Here is a 13,755-nt window from a genome sequence, read left to right as displayed (position 1 = left end):
GCCAGAGCATGCTTTCTGGGGCCAACAATGGCTCCAGAGGCCAACATGGGAACAGAATGTAGGCTTGGATCATCTCTTCCAATCTCCTTCCCAGATCCCCCATGAGAACCCACCTAGCTTTCCCCCAGTCTCACCTCAGATCCTCCCACTTAGCTTCCACTCTCTAGATTCCAACTTACACTCACTCAGGACTAGCCTTCGCCCTCTATGTGCTGCTGCTATGAACACTGGGCTAGCTTGGGTTCTCCTTCCCAAGGCCTCTTTCTTCCAGTCACTATTACTTTGCCTTTCAACAAACTCTTCATAGTTCTACTTCATACCTGTTTCTCAAATATGTAAGATGATTTCAAGATAGGTCAATTTCAAGACAGATGATGAAGCCATCGGTGACCTTGTCCTCTATCCTTCAAGTCCCATCCTACTGTTACCATCCATGCAGAATGTCATTTGGGATGCTTACACTATGAGTGAAGGCTTGACACTGCCCCATCATTTCATGTGGATACTACCAGCCCAACATTTGGCTTGTAAGATGAGGCAGAAAGAAATGGTCAGCATAGATGCTGCATACTGGTAGAGGGAGTTGGGGACTGTTTACAATTAATTTCCCCCAGTTAATCCCATTGACCACTAGGAATTGATTCCTACCACACAAAATCAGTTTGTAGGTAACTCTTTATGATTCCAGTCTACAGATCACCATGTACAGTTAACCAGGTTGTGTTTTACAAAAGAGTACCTCATCTAAATAGTACTTTTAAAAAGTAATGGATTTTCACATTTATTTCCACTTACAAACAGAACCAGTGTCAGGAAAGAGATGGCTGCTTCTCACGAAAGCTCATGGGCCAGTGTTGAGAGTGAAAGAGCTGTGTGGCTCCCTCGCCTGGATTCTGGACCTCTGTCCTGTTTGGGTTGGAGCAAGGTTGTGGGGAAGGGTTCCTGCATCTGGAAATGGGCATGATGATCTGTGTCCACCATTTCCACAGGTGTTGTCCCCACTGTCTGACTCCATCCTGGCAGAGAAGACAATAACCGTGCTAGATGACAAGGTGTCTGTGACGGACTTGGCCATCCAGCTTGTGGCTGGGCTGTCTGTTAGCCTGCACCCTATCTCAGGGAACAGCAAGGCCACCATGGCCACGGCCACAGCGGAGGAGCTGCTGCGTGCCCCCAAGCAGGTAGGGGCCAAGAGGAGAACAAGGTGGAAGGGTGCAGGGCAGCCACACTTCCTGTTTTGTGGAGGAAGAGAAGAGGTGGGAGGTTCATAGAACAGCCTCTCTGAATGGGCACAAAGGCTCAGCTCACCTTCAAGCCTCTGGGTGTGTCCATTCCATTCCACAGCCCCTTCCCAGAGGAAAGACGGTACCAGATTCCTCTCTCCTTCCTGTTGCCATCCCCAGGGAAGAGGAGCTTTGGCCAGAATGAGTCTTTTTGGTACAGCCCCTCCAGGGGCTTTATTTGTACCTAAAAGACTGTGTTTCCTCATACTGTATGTGTTACTGCTGGTGGGTTCTGTCTCCACAGCTCCCTTCCTCCCAAGATTCTCTAAGATTCTGTCTGGGCTGATCCTTTGGCTTGGGACACACCTGCCTGGGCCCACCCTGAATGCAGCTTCACCCATATTTCAGCCCCAGCTCAGAGACACTCCTGTTCACCAGTTCATCCCTCACTGTCCCATCTAGATCCACCTCCTTCCCACACTCCCCTGGTGCCCTTTCTAGCATCTGAAATTATTATTTATTTGGGCTCCCATTTGTGCTTATGTTTCTCCATCATGGAAAGCAACCAGAGGACCAACCCTCTATTCACATTGTCTGCAAGCCATCCCAGGACTGCACACAATAGGTGCTCCACAAACACGGGCCAGTGAGTGAGATAGAGCTGGTGGGAAAGGGAGGAGAGGAAAGGTCCACACACAACTGACCTTGCTGCTTCCATTGTTGTTTTGGGAAAATGCCTATGTGAAGGAAAATTCCAGAACCAGAGCACAGGACTAGACAGCTCTGTTCCTAACCACCTTGGTGATCCTGGCCACCTGTATCTCAGTCCTTAGAGAGGGACCAACAGCAGCTCACTGAGGGTTACATTAGCATCATCTGTGTCTTGTGCTACGGTCTGCCCTTCATGATGCGATTGTCACTGCTTTGGTTACCATTTGAGCAGAGGCAGCCAGGGCCTTGGGACAACACCAGGGCAGATGCCACATGGTCCAGGAACTCAGCTTCAGAGTCAGTTTCCTCTGGCAATTCCCTGGCAGTCTAGGAGACTTCAGTTAAGCCCCTAGGTAGGTAGGGACATATTTGAGGGGCAGTACCCCATGGCTGGAATAAGCAAAAGATCCCAGATCAGAAGGGATAACAATAGGGATACAGTCCCTGCCATACCACAACAGGAATATGACAGTGTCCAAGGAGGCATGCTGCAGGGACAGAGCACAGTAACCATCAGAGGTCCAGGTAGAGCAAAGACCAGGAGGTTGCTCATGTCTGGGGAAGAATATGAAATCTCAGCTGCCTTGCAGGATTGTGTACAATCCCAGGTTCAGACTCTACTTGTCAACATGGCTGAGCATCTATGCACAAACTGCATGGATTCCTTGTCCCAACTGTCAGCTCCCAGATGAATCTCAGTGAAGGGACTCAGTGCTCAGCGGTGTATCAGCTCTGTACTGCTGTGTAACAGTTACCACCAGCAGCTTACAATAGCTCCCCATTTGACAGATTCTCAGCTGAGCTCTGTGCTCAGGGAACCATGAAGCCAAGTCCTCATCCTGGGGAAGACCCTGCTGCCACACTAGGGGACATTACTAGAGGAATCCAGGTCCTGGCCGTGGGTGACTGAGTCCCCATTTCTTAGCTGGTTATTGTAATTGTATGGGTGCCTCTCAGCTCTCTCTAACCACACATTACTTCTCTTTCCCTATCCTCCTCTATCCCCCTCAGCACCAGCCATGGTGCAGAGCTCCTCCCCAGCTTCCCAACTCTCTCACCTCCCAACTACAAACAGCAGAATTTGTTGCTCTATTTTTTTAAGTTTTAATTTTTGCTTGTGTGTGCACACACATGGGTGTGATCTAGTGTGTTTGGTGATTGTGCCCTTGTGGTGTCCTATATGCTTGCCTTCAGTGGGAGCCACTCGCCTGCAGAGGCCAGAGAGGAACATCAGGTGAGATACTCCATCACTCTTCTGCCACACCAGGACTTAGTGCCACTTAAACAGACTCCAGACATGTGGGCTACTTTGTATATCTGGCTTTACTGGGAACTAAGGAATTAAACTCAGGCCTTCAGGCTTCCCAAGCAAGTACCTTAAACCACTGAGCTGTATCCCCAGCCCTCATTTATGTATTTTGACCTGACTTTTTGTTGCCTCATTTCTTCCTATTCCCATGTTTTTTTTTTTTTTTTAATTTGTTTTGTTTTGAGTAAATAAGTTTGCTGTGTCTGCCAAGGCACAAATTCTCCCTTGGGCACCTTTCCTCCTATTTAAACCATGCCTTGATTAATTCTCAATTGTTTTCTTTTTCTTCTACTTTTGTTCCCTTTTTCTTTTCTTTTCTTTTTTTTTTTTTTTGTTGTTGTTGTTTATTTTATTTGACAGTGACAGACAGAGAGAAAGAGGGAAAGAGAGAGAGAGAGGGAGAGAGGGAGAGAGAATGGGAACGCCAAGGCCTCCAGCCAATACAAACAAACTCCAGACACGTGCGCCCCCTTGTGCATGTGGCTAATGGGGGTCCTGGGGAATTGGGCCTTGAACTGGGGTCCTTAGGCTTCACAAGCACGTGTCTAAACACTAAGCCATCTCTCCAGCCCTTTTTCCTTTTTTTTTTCTTTTTTTTTTTTTTAATTTTTATTAGCATTTTCCGTGATTATAAAAAAATATCCCATGGTAATTCCCTCCCTCCCCCCCCCCCACACTTTCCCCTTTGAAATTCCATTCTCCATCATATCTTTTTGCTTTTTTTTATTCAAAGACAGGGTCTCATGTAGCCCAGACTGGCCTCCATTTCTATGTAGCCAATGCTTGCCTTGAACTCCTGACCCTCTTGCCTCCACCCACCCCTGAGTTTTAGGATTACAGGCCTATGCTGCACCTCCAGCTCTGGGTTTTTCATACACAGAAACTGTAGTTCTTCACAGACCTCGGCTCTTCTGCTCACTCTATTTGGTTTCTACTTTACTGTGTCTAATTTCCCTTTACTGTGTTATTTCATCAGCTATTGTTTCTCTCTTTGCTTATTTTAATCCAGTCTTTTTCAATTCTTCTATTATTTCCAGTATTAACATGCTTTTCTTCCCATGTATATTTATTTTTTTAAATATTTTATTTTTATTTATCTGAGAGGGGAGGCACACCAGGGCCTCTAGCCACTGCAAATCAACTCAAGATGCATGTGCCACCTTGTGCATCTGCCTTACATGGGTCCTGGAGAATTGAACCTGGGTCATTTGGCCTTACAGGCAAGCACCTTAACCACTAAGCCATCTCTCCAGCCCCCCATGGGTATTCTCAAGCAGACTGTTGTGGCACAGACTGCCCAGCTGTGGACTGGAGTTCGTCTCCTGTCAACCAGCAGAGATCTGCATTGTCCTCGCCTTGCTTTGCTTCGGTCCTGCAGAGTTCTTGTGTGGAATGATGCATACCAGATCCCACTTTGAGTCAGCTTCAGGCAAATGTGGGTTTGATTTCGGATGGAGACATTTTGCTCAGTGAATAGGATACTCCCATCCCACATATGTGGAGAGGGCCCCATAGCTTCCTCTGGTGACATTAGCAGGGTGTGTCCAAACAAATGAACTGGAAGGCATGGTGGTCAGCACTGTCCAGACATGAGATTTCTGTATGAAGGCTGAGCATAGTGATTTTGGGTGGGCCTTTGGCAGTGATGGGTTCCAGGTGACAGCACATCAGGGCTCCACAGGATAACCTGAATCCTGCTTCTTATTAAACACATGATTGAGGATAAGGTGCTTAACTTTTGTTACTCTCACCTGTCCTGTGAGAGAAGTGTTTAGGGTTATATAAAAGACTGAACAGCAGCTGACCCCTAATTTGTACTCTATGGGTATTGGTTCTTTATCCCCCATGGTTAGAATCACAGAGTCCCCTCTCCTGCACATTCAGGGGAGTTCTGTAGCTCTGCTCTGCTGAGGTTCTGAAGAACTGGACTCTCGAAGGAGTCTTCCTGGCACATCCCCACCAGAGGTGGTTCTCCTCGTCCTAGCTAGGTGGATCTTCGCCTACCCTGGCATAATGGTGTCGTTGGGCCATCACTGAACTAGCAGGGGACATTTTTGTTTATTGAGCACTTGCTAGGCATTCGAAAGTGGGATGAGGGCATTTTCAAGCCAGGAGCTCCCAGACTTCCTTGGCTGTTCACAGTGGGAGCTTTATGCAGTTCTTGGGCACTGACAGTAGTGGGTGTTTGCAGTAACTCAGTGCCTCTCACTAGCCTGAGCTCCTCTCTTCTGGTGAAACTCTCCAGGAAAGCTCACTGCAAGCAAAGATCAAGCAGTAGCACCAAGTCCACCAGGTGATGTGGTGCACTGCGAGCATGTGGCCTGTCACCTGCTGATCCTGCAGAGTGTCTTTCATGGCACAGCAGGATCACACATAAATGAAACAATGTGTTTGTTTCTTTCTGTTTCCTATGACCCACTGGGGATGCTGAGGAAGGAAAAGGAGTTTCGTTTTGTCTTTGCATGTGTGCATGCATGCATGCAGAAGCCAGAGATCAATGTCAGATATCTTTGTCAGTCCCTCTCCACCTTACTTGAGACAATGTCTCTCACTGAGTGAAGCTCACTGATTCCTCTAGATTAGCGAGCCAGCCCCAGGGATTCTCGGTTTCTGCCTCCCCAGGGCTGGGATTATAGGAACAAACCTCTGTGCCAGATATCTGAACCTCCTCTCAAAGTTTTTTGTTTTGTTTTGTTTTGTTTTGTTTTTTAATATCCTGGGCTTTAACACTGTCTCCCAGTTCTGATTCCCCACCCACCAGCCCCTTGTGCCTTTGTCATGGGAGACCAGCCTGAGAACATGATCATATGGCAGTGTGATGCAAGGTCTGTCCTTGACCATGGAGACCTGGAAGTTCATACTTGTTTTCTTGGGAGGCTTATGTCAAAAATGTTCTCTTTATGTTAAGGCACCACCTCTGACTTTGATGTGAACCTGCATTCTCCCCTCATTCATTAGCAACGAGGTGTGCACTTTGGTTCATTTACTATTTCTTTGGGATTGTACTGGGGCATTCCTAGAGACAAAGCACTACCTTAGATGATCCTAACTACCTCTCTTCCTGCAGGAAGCCATGGTCAGCACTTGGCTACAGTTCAGTGATGGCTCTCTGACCCCCCTGGATATCTATGACACCAAGGACTTCTCCCTGGCTGCCACCTCCTTAGATGAAGCTGTTGTGTCCATCCCTCAGGCTCACTCTCCCAGGTGGCTGACTGTAGTGGCTGAAGGGGAAGGCCAGGGCCCACTGCTCCGTGTAGATGTGACAATTGCTGAGACCTGCCAGAAATCCAAACGCAAGAGTGTGCTGGCCATGGGTGTTGGCCATGTCAAGGTCAAATATGGACAGGAGGATATGGACTCCAGCCGAGCCTGGGACCAGGATGAAGAAGAGATCAAGAACCATGCCAGTGACCGCCGGCAGAAGGGCCAGGACCTTGAGCATCCAGGTGTAGATGGACACTGGCATGGTAGCTCTCCTGTCGATCGTGAAGAAGGGGCCTTGCGGAGAGTCACAACCACAGCCAAGTCTCTGCTGGACAACAAGGTGGTGAAGAGTAGCCGGCTGGATGGGGCCAGACTGTCAGGTGAGGCTCAGCTACACAATATCCCCATTGACTTCACGAACTTCCCAGCCCCTGTGGACCTCCCTAAGGCAGGAGGTACACTGGAGGAGAATGGCCTGGTGCAGACAGCTCGTGGCCTCAGCGACCTGGAGATTGGCATGTATGCTCTCCTGGGAGTCTTCTGCCTGGCCATCCTTGTTTTTCTCATCAACTGTGCTACCTTCGCCTTTAAGTACAGGCACAAACAGATGCCCCTGGAAGGCCAGGCATCCATGACCCACTCACATGACTGGGTATGGCTGGGCAATGAGGCAGAGCTCCTGGAGAGCATCGGAGACTTATCACCACCCCAGGATGAGCACACAACCATCATAGACCGTGGGCCAGGACACTGTGAGGAGAGCAACCACCTGCTTCTCAATGGTGGCTTACAGAAGCATGTGCACGGTCAGGTACACAGGCCAGCAGTCTCTGGGGAGTGGCAGGGCAAGGAGCCAAAGCAGGAGTCCATACACTCACCCACCTCCAAGCAGAAGAAGGTGAAATTTGCCAGCTTCACAACCATTTCACCCGATGACAGCTGCCCCACAGCCAACTCCATCCTGGGCAGCAATGAAGAAGACATCAAGTGGGTTTGCCAAGGTCTAGACGTGGGTGCCTCCCAGGAACTCAGAACCTACCTTGAGAAACTCCAAGAAAAGGCGTAGCACTCTGGACATAACACCAGCTTGGATGGCTTCTATGGGTCTTGTAGCACAGTCCAGTTCTGGAAGTGGACCTATTGGCATCAGAGGGAGCACTCAGCAGGATAATGAGAAAAGGCTGGGGCTTCTGAAAAGACACTTGGGCATTTCAAAGCCAGGGAAAAGACATTTTTGTATCAAGGATTTTTTAGCAATTGAGGACAGTGGATTTTCACAACTTTGAGTCACTGATTATGGGTAGGGGCATTGGTAATACAAAGACAATTAACTGCTCTGGTCAGAGTTGGGAGGGTTATTTTATGAGGAAAATATAATGCAGACATGCTACCAAAACTTATTTGTTAAAAAATACAAAAAGACAAATAAAAGACACAAATTATCATGGTTTTATATTTCTAATAAAGGAACAAAATATTAAAGTAGGGCCTGCTAAGAGATATGTTCCATTTTAATACAGTGTTCATGTTTCCAAAGACAGCCTGTGACCATCTACCTGGAGCAGGAGAAGAAGTAAATCTAAATGGCAGTCGCCTCTGGGGGGACCTGAAGAATGCTAAATTTTGGTTGGACATCACTTCTCTTCTCCACATTTCCTTTTTGTGTCTTAACTAGACTTCCATTTCATTTACATTCAATGTTTATTTCTGAGGACCAAGTGCTGTGTTTTTTCTAAATGAAATGCAAATTATATTGCTATTCATTATTGTTAGAAGATATTTTCAGAAACCAGTGTCATTTAATCCATTTTTATGTTATAATTTTAATGTATTTTTATATCTCCCCTAACTTGATATTCACTGGACATTGTTTCTTACCATTACAGGAAGTGCTCAGCATTACAGGAAGTGCTTCCATGGAGGGCAGTCATTGTGGGACCCACAGCGCCGTCCGTACCAGCACAGGCTTAGGCCAGTGAGGGAGACGTTGCTCATGGCTATTCCAGTATGAGGTGGCCAAAAGGCATCCATGTGGGTATAGGGATGTCACTACATAGAGTTTATCAGATTTGAGAGACATTGCACAAGTCATCTAATCTAGCCTTATGGGACATATCTACCACAAAATATAACCATTGCTGGCAATGAGCATGCTAAAAAAGTTAAAAGAAAAGAACCTTTTGAAGGGACTAGTCAAGTAGTTGTTTTACTTTATTGGGCAAAAACTCAAAAGATAAAATCTATGTTAGCTTATCAATCAACTATGGCTTTGAAAGCAATAGTGCATTTACTCAGCACAGTATGTTTGAGGTGAAAACCAAGATGACCAGAGCCCTGGGCTCTGTTCATAGCTAGGACAGGGAGGGGACATTTGGCAGTTCATTAGCTCTCTCAGTAGGGCATCACTTATGAATATACCAGAGGATGGTCACTGTCTTCATTTTTTTTTTATTACTGAAATCAGTAGCTAATAAAAGGTCCTCAAAGCCTTGTAACTTTGGTTGAACCTTTTGCACATATATTTATAGCTCTTATTATAGATGGAAAGAAGCTATTTATTTATATCTGTGATCGCAGTCGTCATTAAAGTGCTTCCCATGACTTGACAAGTCAGTGTTGTGTGGGATTTTCTTATTTCATTTCCTTCCTGCACCCCACCTGGACATGAACAGCCTACTGAAGAAGTAAACTTTTAGGTGATAGAAAAAGCAAAATACTCATTCAGTAACCGTGTAGACAAAGAGTAATTCCTAATAAGGAGAATTTTGATCAAATACATACATGGCCTGCCTAGGCAAGGACAGAGAAAGGTGTTGGCTCGCTCATCCTGGAGAAATCCTGGATGAGGATGGGTGTAGTGATGGCCCACTCACTCACCAAAGCAGACTTTGACTTTGTTACAGGAATTGCTGGGAGTCAAGAGACCAGCATTCCATCAGGTGAAGGAGAGGAAGTTTATTATGCAGGCAGACTGACTAATCTCTCCATAATGGCATCAGCCCCAAACTCAAGTTTGTTAGGGATTTTATAGTATAAACAAGCATAGGTTTCAATAGTACATGGTAGTTGAGCAAGCAGGTTCCAAAAGATTTACAAAAATGTAATATTTTAGCAAACAAAAATTACAATGGGGTGTAAATGGTAACTAATATTAAACTTGCAGTAAACTGCAAAAGTGAGCAAGGGCGATACACAGCCACAGGTGAGGGGCAGCCACTCCAGTCATCCCTCCTCATTCTTTTCTCATCTCACCTTGGAGCACTCCACTGTTCAAGCTTTTTAGCATATTCCTACCACCATTACATTAACTTTACTATGTTTGTCTGTTATTTGAAGTTTTTGGTGTTAGTGGTGGTGTTGTGCCAAGACCCCTGACCAGGAGCAAATTCCCCCAGTCACCCAGGAGTCACCCAGAGAACTGCCACAGAAGCCGAGACACTCGAATGCAAAAGCAACAGGTTTCTTTATTGCAAGCCTAGGCCTGGGCTCCGTCCCCACAGTCCGACACAGTGGTAGTGAGGGAGAGAGCGCCTTTCTTTTGGGGGAAGAGGTTCATATAGGAATTTGAACAAAGAAGTAGGGGACAGATACATTGGTTGGTTGAGTTAAACAGTTCTGATTGGCTTGGGGTTTCAGCGGGCAAAGTTGGGGGCAGGAGGTAGGGGCACTCCAGGCAGATGAAGTAATCTCCATTGTCCTTGAAGTGGAGATTCCTCAGTTTCTTGTCTAAGCAGGTGGTCGGAGGCCAGAGCCCCCTTCCCCCCCCACACACACACACACAGTGGAGTGTTTCCGCAATGTCCTTGAAGTGGAGATTCCTCAGAAACTTTAGGGGGAAAGGCAGCAATTGAGCAAGCAAGCAAAGTTTACAGAAGCAAAGGTCAGCACATTAGCTGGCTAGTTCTCTATCTAAGTCAGGCCTGGGCCTTTTTACTTAAAATGGTTATATTTGGTCTCAGTGGTGGTGGTGGTTTTTCGAGGTAGAGTTTCGCTCTATCCCAGGCTGACCTGAAATTCACTATGTAGTCTCAGGATGGCCTCAAACTCACAGCCATCCTTCTACCTCTGCCTCCCGAGTGCTGGGATTAAAGGTGTTTGCCACCAGGCCCAGCTTTATATGAAGTTTTATGAGATTGTTATTGCTCTGTTCATTGATTTAAGAGTTTTGCGTTTTTCTTAAGCTGGTAAAGCCATGATATTTTGTTTTGGTGTGCGTGTGTGTGTGTGTGCGCACACACATTTATGCATTTTCATAAGTGTGCTGTGAGTTGTGTGCATGTTTTTCGAGATCAGAGGATCACTCTGGGGTCATCCTCAGGAAAGCTATCTACCTTTTTTTGAAGAAAGGTCTCTCACCGACCTGGAGCTCAACAGTTAGGTTTTGACTAGCTGCGCCCAGGGGTCTTCCTGTCTTCAGTCTCCCGGCACTAGGATTACAAGTGAGTACACCACACTCAGCATTTACAGCATTCATATTTACATTCAGGAACTCTGCTGTGAGGCAAGCACTTTACCCACTGATCTATCTCTAGATTTATTGTTTTTTATAGTAGTTTGTGGAGTTTTTTGTGCGTTTTTTAAAGTGGCTGACTCAATATTTTTTCAATATATCCACAGAATTATATGTCTCTTTCCAGTTTTACTTTATACTTGTATCACCCAAAGGAGAAACTCATGCATCTTCATTATCACTTTCCTAGTCCCCTTTCTCACCGCTTTAATCCCCTCTCCTTTTACTGTACTGGAGAAGCTGACACCTACATTGTGATGGGATGGGATGCATACAGCAGCACTGCTCTCATCTCCACAGGGGACTACAGTCCCCCAACCCCAGCAAATCAGTTCCTTCATGGAAAAGCAGGTGGTACTAACACATAGTGACAGTTTGATTGCTTTCATAACCAATATGGCAGAGAGCTCAGCTTTATAGCATAGCAGATGTGCAGTGTAGCAAGACCCTTGGGCAGATGTAATGTATATCCCTGTGTCTAGACCACAGCCTAGAGAGCTCTGCGCATCTGGAGATTAGTGCTCCAGATAAGGGGAACAGGGTGAGGTGTGATTGAATACTGAATGTATGATTTCTACACTGAGCTAAACCAACGACTGGTCAACACTATCCCCATATTGCCTGTGTGAACCAAGAGCAAGACAGCTGTGGAACGGGGCCAATGCTTCGATGGTCCACTCTCATCACCTGAATATCCCCAGCCCTGGGTAATGAACTGCTTGGAGGCTTCATTCCAGCAGGAGGCTCAGAACAGCTCAGGACATCTTGTCAGTCTTTATGAGTGTGACAAGGTGATCCTGTTAACCTAGGAGCTGTCCTCCCGACAAAACTAGAAGACAAAGAGAGAAGGGCAACAGATATAGCACAGGATGACAGGTATGTAGTTGGTCACTTGAACAGTGAACTGCATGGAGCTGCTTCTTTGTACTCACCTATTTCTTGATGGGAGTTACTGATATATCCTGCCAATCTTCTCATGGTGTGAGGGACAAAAAACAGAAACAGTGCTCTCTCAGGTGAGAAAAGGGGAGATGTACACATCTCTGTTAATAACAACTATAGCAGAAATAAGAAACTCCACTTAATAAGCAATTATTCTTTGTGACCCATGTGAAATATTTTCCAGTTATTGACTCAGAGTAAAGGTGTGAATATACCTGTTATAAACAAGGAAACAGGGTCAGAAAATCATTCTCAAAGTCACAGCTACTGTGTGACAGAGCCAGGATTCAGGCCCAGGGTTATTTCTCCAGAAGATGGTCTTAATTTATCATGTGAGTACAAGCTTTACATATATCACCTTGTGTTAGAAATGAAATTCAAGGGCTGGGGAAATGGCTCATTCTGTAAAATACCCACTTGAGGACCTGAGTTCAGATCCCCAGCACCCATGTAAAAGCCAGGTGTAGTGGTTTGTACCTATAATCTCAATACTAAGGAAGTGGAGATGGGAGAATGCCCAGGACTTGCAGACCAGCTAGCCTAACCAAATAGGGGAGCTCCAGATGCAATGTGAGACCCTGTCTCATGGAGAATGATTGAGGGAGACACATCAACCTCTGACCGCCACACATGGGAATACACACATACACCCACACACACACTAGTATGTATACATACATGCATGCACACCACAAACACATGCACATACAAAAATGGAATCCTAGTGATAGCAAGGCAATTCAGATTCATTATACAAGATTTGGAAAATGAAGAAAGTAAAGGAATTAAGAAGAAAAATAGCTTATCTTTCCTCCCAGAAATAAAAATGAGTAACTCATAAAACTTTTAGTTTTTAGCATTGTACATAATTTTTGTGTTTGGTAAAATAAGTATTTTTAGTTTATTTATCTGGTTTTATCAGGAACCCATAAACATTGTCAAAAATAACTTTTTCTGAGGCAGGGTCTCACTCTGTATCCCAAAAAGGCCTAGAACTTACTATGTAGCCCAGACTGGTTTAAAGCTTGCAATAATCCTCCTGCTTCAGCTTCTCTAGTTCAGATATTAAAGGCATGTCCCACCAAAAATAACCATAGGGTTATTTTTTTCTGTCACAAATACTGATTTTTATGTACCATTAACTTGGAAAGTTCTGTGGCCCTAGATAGAAGACACTGTGTTCATGCCCGGCCGGGTTTGGATGTGGTATCCCAGGATGAAGGCAGGGAGGTTAGGTATGGAGTGGTGGCTAAAGCCTATTGGTTTCTGGGGACAAGGAAAGGTCAGGTGTACTGGTAGACCAGGAAAGGCCCTTCACAGTTCACTAGCCATGTGCCCCCCAGGAAAGGCATGACATGAACTTGCTCCTGAAGAACCCCAAGATGTTGAGACAGGGTCAAATTCTTCATAGACATACATCAGCTGTTAATGTGATCCTACAAGACTTCTGTGGCTGCTGATGAAGTTCACAGCAGACTAGCCCTCTTCCATGAGTCTGGGTGGAACAAGTTATAGCAAAGTGCTCTTTTAAGGCATTGGATAGCCTCTGGCCTACACATGCAAACACACATGCACACACACACACACACACACCAACAAGAATAAATAATTTTAAAAAGACAGTGAGGGCTAGGTAGATACTTCAGCAATTAAAAGGGTTTTTTTTCCAGCACCCATGTAAATCAAGACACAGAGTGGTGCATGCATGTGTAATTCCAACATGAATTGGCAATGGGAAGTGGAGACAGAAGAATCATGAAGCTTGTGGAGCAATTAGACTGTGCAAAAACAAGAGAGACCCAGTGTCACAGAGCAAGAAAGAAGAGGACCGACACCTCAGAGTTGTCTATTGG

At 45.7% G+C, this 13,755-nt stretch overlaps 1 protein-coding gene across 1 annotated transcript in view; it reads left to right on the top strand.

The window, feature by feature from the left end:
* Positions 1–9,056, top strand: part of Tmem132c (transmembrane protein 132C) — a 319,106-nt gene extending 310,050 nt beyond the window's left edge. Inside the window, exons 8-9 of the mRNA XM_045156869.1 lie at positions 990–1,181; positions 6,311–9,056. Of these exons, the coding sequence (XP_045012804.1) occupies positions 990–1,181; positions 6,311–7,516 (1,398 nt within the window). The 3' untranslated portion in view covers positions 7,517–9,056. The remainder of the gene's footprint in view (positions 1–989; positions 1,182–6,310) is intronic.
* The last annotated feature ends 4,699 nt before the right edge of the window (positions 9,057–13,755 follow it).

The sequence above is a fragment of the Jaculus jaculus genome, chromosome 8 (genome assembly GCF_020740685.1).
Source record: "Jaculus jaculus isolate mJacJac1 chromosome 8, mJacJac1.mat.Y.cur, whole genome shotgun sequence".
NCBI classification, from domain to species: domain Eukaryota; kingdom Metazoa; phylum Chordata; class Mammalia; order Rodentia; family Dipodidae; genus Jaculus; species Jaculus jaculus.
Note: the sequence above shows the minus strand (reverse complement) of the source record. Positions and strands in the feature narration are given on the sequence as shown.